This window comes from Geotrypetes seraphini, chromosome 3, assembly GCF_902459505.1.
Source record: "Geotrypetes seraphini chromosome 3, aGeoSer1.1, whole genome shotgun sequence".
NCBI lineage: Eukaryota > Metazoa > Chordata > Amphibia > Gymnophiona > Dermophiidae > Geotrypetes > Geotrypetes seraphini.
In genome coordinates this window covers 214,813,030-214,832,551 of record NC_047086.1, presented here as the reverse complement: position 1 = coordinate 214,832,551, position 19,522 = coordinate 214,813,030, and the positions used below count along the sequence as shown (strand labels likewise).

Here is a 19,522-nt window from a genome sequence, read left to right as displayed (position 1 = left end):
TATTTATATACCACTTGTAGCCTAAGTGGTTTACATTCAGGCAGTGGCATAGCAAGAGTGAGAGGCGTTCCTTCCCTGATCCCCCCTGCTGTGTGTGCGGCGGCCCCCTTCCTCCCCCCCCCCCCCGAACCTCTAGTTGTTCACCGCCGTGAGCAACAAGAACTTCAATATGCTCCTCGTGACCCTGTCATCTCTCCCACTGATGTCACTTCCTATGCGTGGCACCTGGAAGTGACATCGGCGGGAGAGACGATGTCACGAGGAGCACGTTGAAGTTGTTGTTTGCAGCGGTGAACAACTAGAGTTACTGGGGGGAAGGGAAAGGGGGCACGCATGTGGTGATGGGAGGAGTTGGAAGAGGCAGGGGGGCGGAGCAGAGGAGGGGTGCCGGCGCCCCCGGCAGACTGCCCTTACCCCCTTACTATGCCACTGCATTCAGGTACTCAAACATTTTTCCCTGTCCCTGTGGGCTCATACTCTCTAATGTACTTGGGGCAATGGGGGATTAAGTGACTTGTCCAGGGTCACAAGGAGCAGCACGGGATTTGAACCCACAACCTCAGGGTGCTGAGGCTGTAGCTTTAACCACTGCACCACCCACTTCCTCCTCTATATCCCACCAACTTTGTTAGATCATGTCAGATCATTTATTTATTTCATACCCAGAACCGTTCCGTTCTGTATTTAACAGTAGAACTTTGTAATAGTTGATAAGCCACATGTTAAAATAAAGTGGAAACTTGAACCTTAAACTAGCTGATCCATGGTGACCTCCACCATCTTGTTGACTCCCCCTACCCCCATCACCTCTGTCCTGAACACTTGCTTCTCACCCTTCCCCCCTTCCTCAGCCCTATCCTAAGCCTAGCACTCCATCTCTAACTCTCTTCCCTGCATGCCTCTCTACATCAGTCACACACTATCACCGTCTTTCTCTTCATTAATCTCTCTCCCCCTCTCTTGCTTTTTTCCTCTTCCTCTCCCCCCCTACTTGTCATGCTTGCTTTCAACATCCCATCAGTTCCTGTCCCTGTCCTCTGTCATCTTTTATGCTGTTCTCACTGCTCTCTCTCTCTTAAAACACCCTCTCTATCTGTCTCGTATCCAATCCTGGTAGCAACACTATCTCTCCTCTTCATGGCCCCAATGATGGTATGTGTTCCACTCTTTCTCCTCCCTTCATCTCTGGGGCTGAGCACACTCCTGTAGCCACCTCACAGCTCTGTTCTTCATAGTTTGAACTTCCCACTAGCAGATCTATTGATGGTTGTATGAATGAATACCATCAAGAGATGGGTAGAAAACACACTCAACCATGCCTCTGCACCCCTTCTACCTCCTATTCCGATAATCATATACAGAAAGCCTGACTTGAGATTGTAGCAGGCTTTCTTCTGCTGCAGTGTGATCAGTCCTTAGCGTCCACATTAGAGAATGACACGAGGACAAATTTTTCCCCGTTCCTGTGGGAACTCATTTTCCCGTCCCATCCCGGCAAGTTCTTTTCCTGTCCCTGCCCCATTCCTGCAAGCTCTGTCCTCATCTGCACAAGTCTCAAACACTTTAAATCAGTGGTCTCAAACTCAAACGCTTTGCAGGGCCACATTTTGGATTTGTAGGTACTTTGAGGGCCTCAGAAAAATAGTTAAATGTCTTATTAAAGAAATGACAATTTTGCATGAGGTAAAACTCTTTATCCCAGGACAAGCAGGCATGATATTCTCACATGTGGGTGACGTCATCTACGGAGCCCCAGCGCGGACAGCTTTTCAAGCAAACTTGATTGAAGTTTCAAGTTTGCACACTGCACCACGCATGTGCATGCCTTCTTGCCCACTAGAGGGCGCATCCCACCTCGTGGTCCTCAGTTCAATTTTTTCCGCGGAGCCAGAAAGCCCTGTGGATTTTGAGCTCCCTTTGCCTGCCTTTCTGCCACCGCGTCTGACTACTTTTCGGTCGCTGTGCTTTATTGTTTTAGTGTTCGTGTCGTTTCGATTCGCTTTTTCAAAAAAAAAAAAAAAAAAAATTTTTCTTTTCGTTGGGCTCCGGGGGCTCCCGGCAGCCGTGGCCGCGGGACGTCGCTAACGTTCCCGGCCTGTTTCATCATACATGTCCCGTCCTGTGACGGGCTTTAAAAAATGCAGCCAGTGTGAGCGGTTGCTATCGATAACTGACCCCCACCGGTGGTGCATAATTTGCCTGGGCCCAGATCATCCTACGGCCTCCTGTGACCGCTGTTCCACCTTCCAGCCCCGGGCTCTCCGCCGCCGAAGGGCGAGAATGGCGGAGTTGTTTGTAATTGACCCCGCGCCTGTGAAGGCCTCGACGTCGGCCTCGGCTTCGGCCCCGGCCTTGACCTCGGCCTCGGCGACCTCGGGGGCCTCGGCTTCGCCTCGTCCCTCGACCTCGAAGGCGACGTCGGGGACAAAACCTGCCTCGGGTAAGTCCTCCTTTCCATCCCCTACAGGGTCTGCAAAGAAGCCATCCTCGGCTCCGGCCAAGGCGGGGGGGTCGTCCTCGGCCCCGCCTAAGGCCCCGTCCGCGCACGCCCCGAGGGAATACTCGAGACCGAGGTCGCCCTCCAGGGAGCATGCCCCGGACTCGGATCTCCCGACCTTCGTCGGGATTCCGGCCTTTTAGGACCTCCTACGAGCTCTAATTTCATCGGAGCTGTCGGGGGCCCTGGAACAGCTGCAGCGGGCTTCGACCCCGGCTGCTTCGACCTCGGAGGCCCCGGCCTCGGCGACCTCGGCCTCGGGTATCGGGGCCCCACCAACCTCGGCCTCGGTCTTACCCTCGACCTCGGCCTCGGGGGCGCCACCCGAGCGTAGCGTGCGACCTCGGGACAAGGTGCGGCGGGTGCGACGCATTTCCTCCTCCTCTTCCTCGAGGTCCTCCCGGGGCTCCTCGCCCTCGACTCGACCTCGGACGAGGCGCCGGCCGAGGAAGCCGAAGCGCTCGCGGGGCTCTCCTCGGCGGCGTGATCGTTCTTCGCCGATCGGGGGCGGGGCGTTACAGGTGTCGGAGTTGCGCCTCGATAACCCGAGGCTCCTCCGGTCCCCTGCTAAAAGGGTTTCCCGTTCTTCCTCGCCGAGGAAAAGGGAGAGTGCCCCCATTCCCCGGACTCCGGCTACCTCGCCTAGAGGTTCTTCGAGGCGGGGACGTTCTCCTACCCCCTCGAGACCTTTGGAGCTAACTTCGTGGGGCTCGGGGTCCGGCAGGGATCCTCATTACTATTCCCACGAGGCTTCTCCCATTACTTCGGCGGGGAGGTCGAGAACCCCTTCACCGCCTGCGCGGCCGTCCTCTTTTTCTACCTTTGTGCAGGACATGGCCCGAGCCCTGGGGTTGGACCTCACGGCGGGTTCCCAATATTCCAAGGAGTTCCTTGAGGAGCAGGACCTTCCCACTCCGCCTAGGGAGGCTCCTCGGCTTCCCTTCAATAAGGTCCTCCTACAGACCTGGCTGAAAAATCTGGCTAACCCTCTTACAGTCACGTCTGTCCCGTCCAAGATGGAGGCTAAATACAGGACGGTGCCGGCCAAGGGGTTCGAGAAGGCGCAGCTCTCCCAGCAGTCTTTACTGGTGGAGTCTGCCCTGAAAAAATCCCAACCCTCCCGGGTTTCTGCGGCGGTTCCACCTGGCAGGGAGGGTCGGACCCTGGACAAGTTTGGCCGTCGCCTCTATTCAAATTCCTGATGGCCACCAGGGTACTAAATTATGCCTTCACCTTCTCCTCATATCTGCGTGGCATGGTGAAGGACCTCCCTCAATATCGTGACTCCTTACCGGACTCCCAAAAGGCGGGATTTGACAAATTTATGTCCAACCTGTCTCAATTGCGGTTGTACCTTTTCCATGCTTTGTACGACACATTTGAGCTGGTTTCGAGGGTGTCGGCCTTCGCGGTGGCCATGCGCCGTCTGGCCTGGCTTCGCACCCTCGATATGGACCCAAACCTGCAGGACCGTCTTGCAGACTTGCCTTGTGTGGGGTCCGAGTTGTTTGATGAGTCTTTAGAGGCAGCGACCAAACGGCTGTCTGAACAGGAGCGCTCGTTGGCCTCCTTGGTCCGTCCTAAGCCTAGACCCCCGCCGCAGAAACCGTTCCGCCCTCCTCCGAGGCGGTATCCACAAAAGTCAACCCCGGCTTTTTCTAGGCCGCCGCCTAGACGCCCATCTCAGCGAGGCAGAGGGGGACAGACGCAAGCCCCGGCGCAGGGTCCTTCCAAACCCGCGCCCTCCTTTTGACGGGCTGAGCGGATGGGGCAGGTTCCCCTCCGCGATCTCGCAGGAACCCCTTCCCATAGGGGGGCGTCTCCGGTCCTTCTATGCAGCTTGGACCGAAATAACATCAGACGCTTGGGTGCTCCGGACCGTCTCCGGGGGCTACTCTCTCAATTTGTTATCAGCGCCGCCGGATCAACCTCCGGGGGCTTCACTTTACAATCGGGCCCAGCTTCCCATCCTTCTGGCCGAAGCCAAGGCCCTGTTGAAACTTCGGGTGGTGGAACCGGTCCCCAAGGAACAGCGGGGGACGGGTTTTTACTCCCGTTACTTTTTGGTCCCAAAAAAGACCGGGGATTTGCGCCCCATACTGGACCTCAGGAAGCTCAACAAATTCCTAGTCCGGGAGAAGTTTCGAATGCTGTCTCTCCCGATTTTGTATCCTCTCTTGGAGGAAGGGGACTGGATGTGCTCCCTCGACCTGAAGGAGGCATACACCCATGTTCCGGTGCATCCCGCCTTCCGAAAATTTTTACGGTTCCAGGTGGGGGATCTGCACCTTCAGTACAGGGTCCTTCCCTTCGGCCTGGCCTCGTCCCCTCGAGTCTTCACGAAGTGTATGGTGGTGGTCGCGGCAGCCCTGAGATCTCGTGGGCTGCATGTTTTCCCGTACCTGGACGATTGGCTGATCAAAGCCCTGACCAGGGAGGGGGTTATCTCAGCGACCCGACAGTCTATCACCTTCCTTCAATGACTGGGGTTTGAGGTGAATTTTCCCAAGTCGCAGTTGTGCCCGGCCCAGTCTCTTCAGTTTATAGGCGCAGTGCTGGACACTGTGCGCCTACGTTCGTACCTCCCGCCGCCTCGGTTGGAAGCCTTGGTTCGGCTGGGCCGTCTGGTCTCTCAACTGCCTGTGGTGTCGGCCCAGCGCATGATGATGCTTCTGGGCCACATGGCATCGACGGTCCACGTCACTCCGTTCGCCAGGTTACACCTGAGAATTCCTCAGTGGACCCTGGCCTCCCAGTGGCGTCAGGATTGCGATCCGGTGTCCCGGCTCATTGCGGTGACTCCTTCTTTGCGGCGATCGCTCCGTTGGTGGACCAACTCTTCCAATCTTTCCGGGGGTTTGCTATTTCTTGTCCCTCCGTTTCGCAAGGTTCTGACCACGGACTCCTCGGAGTACGCGTGGGGGGCCCACCTCGACGGTCTACGGACACAGGGTCTGTGGTCGGCGGCAGACCGTCGCTGTCACATCAACGTGCTGGAACTTCGTGCCATCTTTCTGGCGGTTCGAGCGTTCGACCACTTACTCCAAGATCAGGTAGTCCTCGTTCGCACAGACAACCAAGTGGCGATGTACTATGTGAACAAGCAAGGTGGGACGGGTTCTTGGCCCCTCTGCACGGAGGCACTTCGCCTATGGGAGTGGGCGATCTCCCGGAACATCTTCCTACAGGCGGTCTATATTCAGGGAGAGCAGAACTGTTTAGCGGACAAGCTCAGTCGGCTTCTGCAGCCGCACGAGTGGTCGCTCAACGCCAGAGTCCTGCGCGAAGTCTTCGATCGCTGGGGGACCCCGCAGGTGGATCTGTTTGCCTCTCCAGAAACTCGCAAACTGCCCCTGTATTGTTCTCGGATGTACTCCCGGGACCGTCTCGAAGCAGATGCCTTCCTTCTCGACTGGGGAGGGAAGTTTCTGTACGCGTTCCCTCCTTTTCCTCTGATCATGAGAACGTTGGTGCGTCTAAAATCATCCGCAGCCACTATGATTCTCATTGCGCCTCGGTGGCCGCGTCAGCACTGGTTCTCCCTGCTGCTTCAGCTCAGTACCAGGGAGCCTCTACTTCTACCTGTGTTTCCTTCTCTGCTGTCGCAGAGTCAGGGTTCGATGCTACACCCCAATCTTCGGTCGTTACACCTGACCGCTTGGTTCCTTGCTCCGTGACTTCGCCCCGGGTTTCTCAATCCGTGAGGGAAGTGTTGGAAGCCTCCCGTAAGATTTCGACCAGGTTTTGTTATTCCCAGAAATGGACCAGGTTTTCCTCCTGGTGTTCAGCTTCTCACCTGGATCCTGCTTCGGTTCCGGTTTCCTCGGTTCTGGATTACTTGTTGCACCTGTCTAATTCTGGTCTGAAGACGACATCTGTGCGTGTTCATCTCAGTGCCATTTCGGCCTTCCATCGACACCTGGATGGACGCGCTCTTTCGCTTCATCCTTTGGTGACACGCTTCATGAAGGGATTACTCAGGGTTTGTCCCCCTCTGAAGCCTCCTCCCGTCGTGTGGGATCTGAATGTGGTTTTGGCTCAACTGATGAAACCTCCCTTTGAGCCAATCGACAAATCTCTTTTGAAATTTCTGACTTGGAAAGTTATTTTTCTGATTGCACTCACATCTGCACGGCGGATTGGTGAGTTGCAAGCCTTGGTTGCGGATCCTCCTTTTACGGTGTTTCATCATGATAAGGTGGTTCTCTGCACCCATCCGAAATTTTTACCAAAGGTTGTGTCTGATTTTCACCTCAATCAGTCCATTGTCCTTCCTGTGTTCTTCCCGAAGCCCCACTCCCATCCTGGCGAGACGGCGCTTCACACGCTTGACTGTAAGAGGGCGTTAGCATATTACCTCCAACGCACCAGGTCTCATAGGAAGGTTCCTCAATTGTTTTTGTCCTTTGATCCTAATCGCTTAGGGCATCCTGTTTCCAAGCGCACCTTGTCCAACTGGTTGGCTGCTTGTATTTCATTTTGCTATGCTCAGGCTGGTCTTTCGCCCCCGGGTCGAGTCACGGGGCATAAGGTCAGAGCGATGGCAGCCTCTGTGGCTTTCCTCCGTTCTACACCTGTGGAGGACATATGCAAGGCTGCCACTTGGTCTTCGGTTCATACGTTCACCTCCACACTACTGTCTGGACACTTTGTCCAGAAAGCGACGCCGGTTTGGCCAGTCGGTGTTGCGTAATCTGTTTCCTAAATTGCCATCCTCCCACCTGCCCTTTTTGGTTGGCTTGGGAGGTCACCCACATGTGAGAATATCATGCCTGCTTGTCCTGGGATAAAGCACAGTTCTTACCGTAACAGGTGTTATCCAGGGACAGCAGGCATATATTCTCACAACCCACCCGCCTCCCCGGGGATGGCTTCTTTGCTAGTTATGGAACTGAGGACCACGAGGTGGGATGCGCCCTCTAGTGGGCGAGAAGGCATGCACATGCGTGGTGCAGTGTGCAAACTTGAAACTTCAATCAAGTTTGCTTGAAAAGCTGTCCGCGCTGGGGCTCCGTAGATGACGTCACCCACATGTGAGAATATATGCCTGCTGTCCCTGGATAACACCTGTTACGGTAAGTAACTGTGCTTTATAGTTTATAAAATCTGATCAAGAAACTGTTTTATATTTACTTTTGTGATTATGATAAATATACTGAGGGCCTCAAAATAGTACCTGGGCGGGCCGCATGTGGTCCCCGGGCCACGAGTTTGAGACCACTGCTTTAAATCATAAGTATTCGAGGTTGTGTGGTAAAGCTCAGCTTACAGGAATGGGGCAGTGACAGGCACAGCAACAAAACTCACGGGGAAGGGACGAAGAAATTGAGTTCCTGTGGGGACGGGAAAAATTTGTCCCTGTGTTATTCTCTAGTAAACATCTTGCTATGTCAGCATCCTCTCCTCTATCTACCATTACCAGAAGTAAAAAGTGACACCCCCCTCAAAAAAAATCCCCAAAACCAACATTGAGCATATGATTATCTTTATGGTTAAGTGGGATGTTTATTAATTAAAATGGCTATGCTAATATGCAGAGTTTGTACTTCTTGCAAAGAGATGGCTTCAGAAGATATTCACAAGATTGCACATTCACACAGATACATACATGTGCACACTTGCAATTGTTAGAAATGTTTTCTCTTGATTTTCTGCTGCGTATATTCCAAAGGAACAATTGAGTCCGCTAAACCTAGCAATTACATGCATCCCACCCTGGTTACAGGGGACCTAGGGTTTAGCAACCAGTTTCACATAATGATACCTTGTTTGCTGAAATACTCATCATTATGTGAGACTTAATTAGCATTCTGAGCGCATGGCTAATGGTAATTATGATCTGTCAGCAATTAGAACTGAAAAGCAAATCCTAACTTGATTAATGCTTGGAAAGTAGGAAGTTCAAAAGGGTAGAGCGGGGAAGGGTGGTGGGGGAGAGATAGAGGTTTCTTCCACTTATCTAAGAGCTCTAGATAGCTTACAGTGCAAAAAGTCTTGCGTGCAAACATCTTGAATGATTTTTAAGCATTCAGTTTTTTTGAAGATATAGAAGAGGAAAGGACTGCTACTTATCATTTGTACAACACTGCTAGATGTACTCAGAGCTGTACATTAAACATTCAAGAAAAGGAAGGGTATGTAATGTTTCCAGAATATTGGATGATTGTGCTGTTCCTCTTGAGAGTCTATGGTAGGGTTTCCAGATATCCGGGAAAAACCGTATATGTCCTCTTTTTAGAGGACTGTCGAGGTGCCCATATAGACTTTCCAAAACCCGGCAGGTTGTCAGGGTTTGAAATGCCCCTGCCGTATCTGGAGGGCCTCTGAGCAGGTGCGGATGAAGTCACACATATCTATGCATGCTCGAGGCCCTGCAGACACGGCACGGGTGTCGGGGAAGAAGAGATGAGACTTTCTGGGGCTGGAACTGGGTGAGGCTGGAGGCAGAACAGTACAGAGCCATGTGTCCGGGTTTTTACGTCTCAAAATATGGTAACCCTAGTTATCATCATAGGCTGCCATTAAGATGTGTTGTTTTATACAGGCCTCATTTGATACATTGAGACTTAGTTGCTAATAATTGAGGTTAACAGTAAAATAACTTGTCTCAATGATAGCCCAGATTGATAACTTCCCTTCTTAATGTAACAAAATACATGTCTCTAGAAATCGAAATCATTGCTATATGTAATAGAAATTAACCAAGTATAGGACAGTGAAATTATTGTGACATCACTAAGGAGATTGGCTTGTAGACATTGATGGAATGAGGCATTATGACATCGCAGTATCAACACTTGATATCAGAGACTGAAACACTCCACAATAAGAGGGAAAATTATCAATGTTGGCTACCGTTAAGATGTGTTATTGTACCACTATTTGTGCTCTTTTAGCCCAGGTCCCATCTTATGCAATAAGACCTAGTATCTAATAACTGAAGCCCATGTTGATAACTTCCCAGTAAATCGTTGGAAGAGTAGTTCTGCAACTAGGTGCAGATGGATGCCCCTTTGCATGCATATATGCTCAAAAAAGCAGCAGTTATGTGTGTGAGCACCCCGTGTACTACGCTGTAAGGTCATGAAATACTCAATGGGGCTCACGTCATCCTTTAGCTTGAACCAATCCTCAATATTCACCTCAAGCATTACACCTTTAGTGATTACTCACAAATTCAAGCCACTACATTTTTCTTAAGAACCACAGAACACCACTCCAGGCTCCATGCAGTCATTGCCTTAAGCTTGACGTGCAGGTTCGTCACAGGTTCTAAACTGTTCTTCAACTATCCAGTTTAATAATTTAATTTTTTTTTAAATTCTTTATTCATTTTACATCTTACAACAAGTGTATCATAAAATAATATTTAAACTTAAACAATATCACTTGATTCTCTATCAATTTAACTTAAACCATAATATTTAAACCCTCCCTCCCAATCCTACTAATTCATATGTAGTACATATATCATATAATATATTATGTATTTTGTCCTATTAATCTAATCATTTAATATCAAATCAGAAATTTTACTCATTTTATCTTGAAGGTTACTAGCACTTAAAATTCTACAAGTACTTAGCTTTTCCGTGCGGTCTTAAAATGAGTGAAATTTTAATTTTTGCACTTTACACTTGTAAATCAAAAATTATTTATTAAAATGAAATTATTAAACTGGATAGTTGAAGAACAGTTTAGAACCTGTGACGAACCTGCACGTCAAGCTTAAGGCAATGACTGCATGGAGCCTGGAGTGGTGTTCTGTGGTTCTTAAGAAAAGTGTAGTGGCTTGAATTTGTGAGTAATCACTAATGGTGTAATATTTGAGGTGAATTAGAGAATGACACGGGGAAAAATTATGTCCCCGTCACCGCCCCGTCCCCGGACCACCATCCTCTGCACCGCCCCGTCCCCGCTGTCTCTTTCACTGTCCCGTCACCGTCTCTGCCGTCCCCTTCACCGTCCCGTCACCGGACCACCATCCTCTGCACCGCCCCGTCCCCGCTGTCTCTTTCACTGTCCCGTCAACGTCTCTGCCGTCCCCTTCACCGTCCCGTCACCGCCCCGTTGTCTCTTTCACCGCCCATGGCCCCCATCCCCATCTTCAGCATCTTCTCCTCTCCATCCCCCCCCCCCCAGCACCCTTCACACGGTCCAGCAGCTCCCTCCCACCGGCCAGCCGTGCATTTCCCTCCCACCTTCTTTTCTCCCTTACCTTTTCCTTGTTAAAACGCGCGTTTTCTTATAAGGCTAGGAGCTGTATTACAGCGGAGCCTTGAAGTCACGTCGGGTTGCCGGCTAGAAAAGTCTCCTCCGATGCAACCGGAAACAGGAAGTTGCGTCAGAGGAGACTTTTTCCTGTGTGCAACGCGACTTGACTTCAAGGCTCCGGCTATAATACAGCTCCTAGACCTTATAGAAAACGCGCATTTTAACAAGAAAAAGGTAAGGGAAAAAGAAGGGAGGGAGGGAGGATGCAGTGGTCGGTATGGCTGGCGGGAGGAGAGTGGGCTGCTGCTCGTTCACCGCCGAGTTCCAGATGGTTCACCGCCCCGTGCTACCATTCACCGCCCCACGGGGCGGTGAATTGCCTTGTCTCCAAACTTGCGGTAACCATTATTTTGGTCACTGTTTGGCGGGTTACCCACGGCTAAACGCGGCTAGCCGCGGGTAACCGCCACCGTGTCATTCTCTAAGGTGAATAGTAGGGTCATGCAATAACAAGCAAAAGCAAGGGGGCATAGTGCAGATGGATAGGGCTCCCAGTTACACACATAACTTACAGAATGCAGTATGTTTCACGTATCCTTACTGCATTTGGGCTCTGGCATGCTGTAACTGTGCTTGTCTAAATTGTAAGGCCACCAGATAGCTGGTTATGCTGTAATTCTATAATGAGATCTGGGTGCCCAGCTGCAGCTATAGAATAGGCTTCACTGTGTGGCATCAGCCACTGTGTGGCATCAGCAACTGCAACAATAGGATAATTTTATAAGGGGATCTCACACAGGACTGTACTGAGCTATGGTTGTGCCTTGGGTCCACCTGCCTACTTGTCCCTCCTTCCTTACCCGTTTTGCTGTCGCCCAAGGAGACAGTGAGGTGGGAGCAGTTTTTGCACCCCCTCTTCTGCATTTGTGCCCTGAATGCTGCACTGTTTCACACAGCCCTTAATATGCTTTCTGGTTCAGTTCTGTGTGCTCCAAGGTGCTCTCTTAAAGCTCTCGATGTACAGTATGTGTTCACAAAAGGCATGATGAAATCACGGCAGCTGCTTTTACATGATAGAAATGTAGGTGCTCTGGGGTCAGAGAATAGGGCAGAATTGGGGTTGGGTGCAGCACTTTTATTTATAATATATTTATGCTTTTTTAGTATAAAAGTCTATGTGGCCTAAATGCAGAAAAATGTTGTGCACCTTACGTTGTTCGCTGCAACACAGGGTATATATATACAGCAGGTGGTGCCAACACGTCGATCGCGGATCGTACCGGTTCGCTCGGGAAGGCAATGCAGAGTCGATACACGGAACCCATCCCGGGTTCCGTGATAGACTCATGTTGCCGTCCCGAACGAACACAGCCGATCATCCTTCCTCTCCCTGTGGTTCCCCAGCCTGTCATCACTTCATGCCACCATCTCTCGCTGCGTCCTTCCTTGCCCGACTGCCAGAACCCGTCTTCCTCGCGCGCCTTTGTCCCGGCGCGCTTTTGACCTGATGCCCTTGCTTTGTCCGAAGAAAATCCTTGATAGACTGGGGGATGATGTCACTTCCTTCTGGAGAAAGCGGGAGGGCAGGTCTAGGAAGTCACGTCATCTGGAAGGCTGAGCGCCCGGCTGCCCCTGGCGGAATATCATAGCGCCAGACTGGAGAAAGGCGGTTCAGGAGCAGGAGGTGCTCTGCCCAAAAATGCAAGAACTGCTGCTGCTCTGGCATATTGAGCCTGAAAATGGGAAGTTGAGGAGGGGGGGGGGGGTGGCTACGCATTTTTGTAAGTGCCGTGCTGAAAGGAGACCTGGAACAGCTCTCATGGAAGGATTTATGGACTGGCTTTTTCTTTTCCTCGGCCCTGGGCGTTCCGGAGATTTGGGCCTGCAGAAGCCTCGCGCTGACCAGCATTCCTCTCCCCGACGTCAATTCTGACATCGGAGAGGAATTTCTGGGCCAGCCAATCGCTGCCTGGCTGGCCCGGAACTTCCTCTCCCACATCAGAATTGAAGGGAGCAGAACCCTGGTCAGCGCAAGGCTTCTGCAAAGAAAGCTTGGGGCGGTGGTGGCTTGGAGGCCTGTTTCCCGGTAGCGGTGGAAAACCTAGTGGCTTGGGGGAGGGCAGGGAGAAAGAAACAAAGGGGGCAGGCAGGGAGACAGAAAAAAGGGGAGACAGGGAGACAAAGAAAGAAGGGAAACAGAAATAAAGAGGGAACAGGGTGACAGAAAGAAAGTGGGCATGGAGAGAAAGAGAAAGAACAGGAGGCAGGGAGAAAGAAAGAGAAAGTTGGGGGGAGAATGAGGTCTGGAGGAGAGAAAGCATATAGGAGGCTGAAAGAAGGGAAGAAATATTGGATGCAGGAGTGGGCTGAAGTCAGAAGATGTCAGAAGAAGAAGTGCAGCTAGAGTGAAGTGAGAAGAAGTCAGAAGAAGAAAGTGCAACCAGAGACTCATGAAATCACCCAGACAACAAAAGTAGGAAAAATGATTTTATTTTCAATTTAGTGATCAAAATGTGTCCATTTTGAGAATTTATATCTGCTGTTTATATTTTTGCACTATGGCTCCCTTTTACTAAACCTCAATAGCGGTTTTTAGCGCAGGGAGCCTATGAGCGTCGAGAGCAACGTGGGGCATTCAACGCAGCTCCCTGCACTAAAAACTGCTATGTGGTTCAGTAAAAAGGGAGGGGGTATATTTGTCTATTTTTGTATGGCTGTTATTGAGGCGACATTGCATAGTCATTTGCCTTGACCTCTTTGAAAAAAAACCCGGAATATGAATTATAATTAACATTATTCTCTGCCTTTCAGTGTGCTTTGTGGGGGTTTTTAAAAAATTATTTTATTGTTGGTAGATCATTTTGACTTGGTCATTTTAAAAGTAGCTCGCAAGCCCAAAAAGTGTGGGCACCCCTGATATACAGTATACATCTAGAGATTGCCACAGGTTGGATTATAAATTTGCCATCAATGAAGCTTGTGTGGTTAAAATCAAGTTGGAAAAATCTTTTATGTTTCAGGGTGCAAAGATAAGGAATAATATACCAATCTGTATTCAGAAAATTCCTTCTTTTATTCAGTTTAGAAAAGCTTTAAAAACGTATCTGTTTTCAAATTAATATTGCCCAAATTTTCTCTGATATCACAATGAATCTATTGTAAAATCCCTTTTAATGAGAAGGTCGTCTTATTGTAATCCACTCAGCAGCTTTGGATTAAAGTCAGCATAATAGAATGCATAGGTACTGATTCTTACTGGCACACAATTATACCTGCATGTAAGCAGCTGTACATATGTGCATCTGCTTTCCCCGGACTAAGATGCATTGCTCCTACATTAAAATAATTACCCACCCCCCACCACCACCGTCTAGAGCAGTGGTTCTCAACCCTGTCCTGTGGACCCCCCAGCCAGTTGGGTCTCAAGAAATCCCTAATGAATGTGCATGAGAGAGATGTGCATACCTGTCACTTCCATTATATGCAAATCTCTCTCATGCATATTCATTAGGGATATCTTGAAAACCCGACTGGCTGGGGGGTCCCCGGGCCAGGGTTGAGAACCACTGCTCTAGAGTATAAATGAGTTGTCAAATAGTTTGGCCCACCTTACCTTAACCTCTTAGTTTTTCTTCAGAGGCCACTGTCTAGTGACCAAGAACAGTTCAATGGCCTTCACCAAATCAGTGAGAAGAGACTTCAGGACCTACCATAAATGTATGTGCTTTAGTTTATGGTAGTGGTTTTCAAAACAGTCCTTGAGACATATCCAGCTTAACTTTGTGTTGTACCCTCTAGGCTGCCATGATCTTTCCAGACAGCAGTATGATTTTATTCCACTTCTCTATCTGTGTTTTTGTGTTTTGTTTGGTTTTTAGCTCTTACCAGCTTTGAGGTTGTGATCCAGCATGGCCTGGCAACTCCAGAAGGTTTGGCCGTCGACTGGATCGCTGGGAACATTTACTGGGTGGAAAGTAATCTGGATCAGATTGAGGTGGCCAAGCTGGATGGGACCATGAGGACCACTCTGCTGGCTGGGGACATTGAACACCCGCGAGCCATTGCACTGGATCCCAGGGACGGGTGTGTAGCAGCATTTCTTTAATTTCTGTAAAATGCTGATGAACTCACCTTGTTGGCAGTTGAGATGGTTTATTCTGTTGGGATCGTTTTAATTTCCATTTCCCTTAAAAATAATCACAGCTGAAGTTTTTACAGATCTGGTTTGCCTTTCATAGATACCTTACTGATGCGTCTCAGATCTACAATACTGAATAATTTGGACATCTAACGATGATGCCATTGCGATAGGCTCAGAATTGAATATGTTATTTTGTCTTCATGGATCACTTGAATGTCAGCAGAGCTAAGGGTTCTTAGGGTGGGGAGATGTAGATTCTTGGGGATGGGGGGGGTGGTAGAGGGAAGGGGGAGGGGTATCTGAATAAGATTGTATTGCTTAACAGATATTACGAATGTGGTATTTTGACTTGTTTTCAAGAAAACTGAATAAAGAAATTTCCAAATAAAAGTGATCGCAGCTGAAGAGACATTGGCCAGTACTTCTAAAGCATCACTGGTTGAGCTCAAGATATCTGGAGTTCTCATACTAAGCAGCCAATCACCAGTGATCTCATAGACCCATTGTGCAATAATCCGGTATCCATGTGTCACTAAGGATTATCTTGCCAGTGCAGGCATCCAGTTAATCCCAGGACATTCAGAGAGATTGCAGAGGAGCTGCCTAAAACCATTTTCAGAGTAAAGATCTTTTCTTTCTGAAGGGTGCATCTCATAAGAACGGACATGCTGAGTCAGACTCGTCTTACCCAGCATCTCAGACAATGGCCCTGGAGTTATTAGGAACACCCAGCAGAGCTCACGCACGCTCCCTGTGGATAGGTTAAGTATTGCTTTCCCTGTGCACTGTTTTGAAGACATCTACCGTACTACTATTAGTACATATCATTTCTATAGCAGCCCTGCACAACATATGGCCCCCCCGGGTCGCATGCGGCCCAAAACGGCTCTCAGTGCAACCCAGCTCTCGCTCCGCTCTCCTGCTCTTCCCTCCTAGTCTCACCTTTAAAAGCGCCGCCGCCGCCACCCTTTCGAGGACCAACAAGCTAATTACGGAAGCCTGCAGAGCGAACCTAGCAGTATGCTGTCAATCTCCGCACACGTTTCCTCTGCCGCAGTCCCTGCCTCCCCTGATGTCAGAGGAGGGTCGGGACCGCAGCAGAAGGAACGTGGTTCAGAGACCAACGGCAGCCTGTTAGGTTCACTCTGCAGACTGCCATAATTAGCTTAGCGGCAGGACCGCGGGAAGAAGATCTCTCTCTGGCTGGTTGTGGGAAGCAGCAGAGTAAGGCCCTGCCGGTTTGCGAGGGCCCCCGGTGGGACGCTGGATCTGGACACCAGGGAGGAGAGAGAGAGAGACGGAAAAGGACCTTGAGGAGGGGCGGGTGGGGAGAGAGAGACAGAAAAGGACCTTGAGGAGGGGTGAGAAAATAGACTTGAAGACAGGGAAAGACAGGGCAGATGCTGGACTAGAGGAGGTAGAGAGGGGAAACACCCTGAACCGAGGAGAGAGAGATGCCAGGCCCTGGGGAGGGGGAAGACAAAGAGAGTGAGAGAGACAGAAAGACCTGGATCAAAGGTGGGAGGACTCAAAATGTTAGCTAAAGGAAGATAGAGAGAGGGAGAAACCTTAAACAAAGGGGAAACAGAAGAGAGGAGAGAAGATGTTGGACTTGGGGGTGTATAGAGGAAAGAAAGAGACTGCAGAGAGGTGGAAAAATTCTGGACCAGGGAGGAAGGAAGACCTGACAGAAAGGAGAACAGATACTGGGAGGAGGGGGGTTGTTAGCAGAAAAAAGACAGGATCAAAGGGGAAAGACAGGAGGCAGATGCTGGACCTTGGAAGGTACAGATAGAGTGGGAGAGACCCTGAGGAAGAACAGAGAGATGGAAGATCATAACAGAGGAGGGAGAGAGAGGGAGACCTGGAACAAAGATGGTGGTAGGTACAAAGGAGAACTGACACTGGATCTGGGGAGGGTAAGCAGAGGGAAAAGAGATAGAGACCTGGACCCAAAGGGGAATGGGCTAGATTGGAAAGAAATGTTGGATGCACAGTCAGAAGGAAGTCCAACCAGAAACCAGACAACAAAGGTAGGAAAAATGATTTTATTTTCAATTTAGTGATCAAAATGTGTCAGTTTTGAGAATTTATATCTGCTGAGTGTATATGAAAAATGGAAGGAAAAAAATTGCATTAAAGTTAGTAAAGGGGGCAGGATCTGCGGGCACAGCTTGGGTGGGGTTTAGGGCGGAGCTTGGGAGGTCTGTGGTTGGGGTACTTAGCTTGAAGTAGTTGAGAAAACACTGGCACCCCTGCTGGCACCCCCCTACTGGCATCTCAGGGCCCGTCTGAAAGGTCTCTATGCATGCATGGATGTCATCGTGATGATGTCACACATGCGCCTGATGTCATCATGGCAACATCCGCGCACTTCTGGGTGCCTCGAGCCGTGGCCACTACCTGCGGCCTCACAACATTTTCAACTTACGGCCCGGATCATTACTACTTATCATTTCTATAGCGCAGCATACAGTGCTGTACATTAAGCATATAAGAGAATCCCAGCTCAATAGAGCTTACAGTCTAATCAGTTACGGTACATCGTGGGGGCTGGTTAGAGCTGTACCAAACAGAATGTTTTACTATTTGTCCAAATACTGTACTGGGCATTGAGCTTTAACATAACAAAGAAGCAACAATTACTTTCAATTATATGTAAGTTCAAAGTGCTTTTCTTGATTTGTTATATGTTCAGCTTCATATGTAATGCACTGTTACTACTTGAAAATCAATAAAGATTTATTAAAAAAAAAAAAAATATCAAAGAAGCAACATAAAATCAGAGGTCAAAGTGCTTATTTCAGCAGGATTTAGCACAGTAGAGTCCCAGATTATTTGTGGTCAAATGAATAAAGAATTAAAAAAAAAAAAAAATCACTATTCGGCCAAGTACAAATCATGTATTTGGGGCATTATTTGGAGCCAAATAGATTTGAATACAGATATTCAGTGCAGCCCTAGTACTGGTTGCTGGTAAAGCACAAATGTAGCTGATGTGAGCTATTTTCTTGAGGAAGGGAGGGGTGCTTTGTAAATCTTCACACTGATCTCCCTCCTTTCTTTTTCTTCTTCCCCCAGGATCCTCTTCTGGACAGATTGGGATGCCAGCCTCCCACGGATTGAAGCTGCTTCCATGAGTGGGGAGGGGCGACGCACCATTCACAAGGAGACTGGATTTGGAGGCTGGCCCAATGGCCTCACCGTGGACTACTTGGAGAAGCGAATTCTGTGGATAGATGCCAGGTGAATATGGGAGGGAGTGATTTAGCTTGGTTAAGAAAAAATGTTGCTAGTTGCTCCCAGCCTTCCTCATTGGATGGTGTGTGAAATAGAAGATGGTCAATGTAGTCACTGTATAATTTCATGGCAGCACAACACCAATCCTGTGTACGTGGGAGGGTTCTTGGTTGTGTGTTTCATTTCTTTGATGTTGAAGCGCTAGTGATATGACTCTGAGACAGAGAGCACACCACCTCCATCAGTGAAGCAGCTTGCGAAGTGCAGGAACAAGGAAATTACAGTCTCAGCTGAAGGGTATAGACAGGACATAAACAAATGGATGAAATGTCCTTTAACCAAATTTTGGAAATAATTGTGTGTGTGTGTGTGTATCTTGTTGTTGTTGGTGGTGGGTGACCTGGTAACTTCCTCTTGCTCCCTTTGAATTCAGAACTGGCCTGTATTAGGCTGCAGAGCCTTCTGTTTCACTCCTTGCCTTGCTCAACCAGTCTAATGAGAATCGTTGACTAGGAACCACAAATCACCACTCTTTTTAGGTCCCAGTATGCTGATCCCTCCAACAACAGATGAGACTTCCTCTCCTACTCCAAGGACTGTGAGAGTAGCTGTCTCAGGAATTAAATCTGGGCCTTCTGTATGTCACAGAGATCTTTGTTACATGACAAAGCTATAAGTTAGGTTTAAAGTCTGTTTTTGAAATTAGTGGCCAGAGTGAGATGAAGTATCTCTGTTTTTTTTAAAATGCTTTTTCTAGGTCTGATGCAATTTATTCAGCTTTATATGATGGATCAGGCCACATTGAAGTCTTGAGAGGCCATGAGTATCATCTCTCATCCCGTTTTGCTGTGACGCTTTATGGAGGGGAAGTGTATTGGACAGACTGGAGGACCAACACATTGGCGAAAGCGAACAAATGGACTGGTTATAATGTGACAGTAGTTCAGAGGACCACCACTCAACCATTTGACTTGCAGGTGTATCATCCATCCAGGCAGCCTCTAGGTAATTTTAGCAAGCATACATGGATGTCCGAGTTTCAGTTGTTAGACATTGGTATGTGAAAACTGAGTTGTGAGTACTCTGAGGGGTTTTGGAAACAGTTTGCCAACTCCCGGGGCGCTGCTTTTTGCAATCTCTGGTTGTTTTGTGAATAAATTTGACCAACAGCCAAATTTATCCATCTATAAAAGGGGTGTCGTTTGGGATGGGGGTGAGGACATCAAATAGCATCATATATTCAATAGCAAAATTAAGTTGTCCATCAGCGTACCTAAATATTTAAAGTTGTATGCAAATTTTAAAGCCAGCACCAGGAAGTGACATCAGAGGGAGAGCCGAGGTTGGCGCAGGCAGCAAGTTGGAGATGCTGCTCATGTTGAGGAGGTAAAAGAGATATGGGGGAAGAGAAGGGGCATGCACGCGGGGTG

The 19,522-nt window shown here is 49.1% G+C and overlaps 1 protein-coding gene across 1 annotated transcript in view; it reads left to right on the top strand.

The window, feature by feature from the left end:
- LRP1 (LDL receptor related protein 1) overlaps positions 1–19,522 on the top strand; it is a 777,705-nt gene that overhangs the window by 384,988 nt on the left and 373,195 nt on the right. The window contains exons 25-27 of the mRNA XM_033939435.1: positions 14,590–14,794; positions 17,934–18,098; positions 18,850–19,097. Coding sequence (XP_033795326.1) covers positions 14,590–14,794; positions 17,934–18,098; positions 18,850–19,097 — 618 coding nt within the window. The remainder of the gene's footprint in view (positions 1–14,589; positions 14,795–17,933; positions 18,099–18,849; positions 19,098–19,522) is intronic.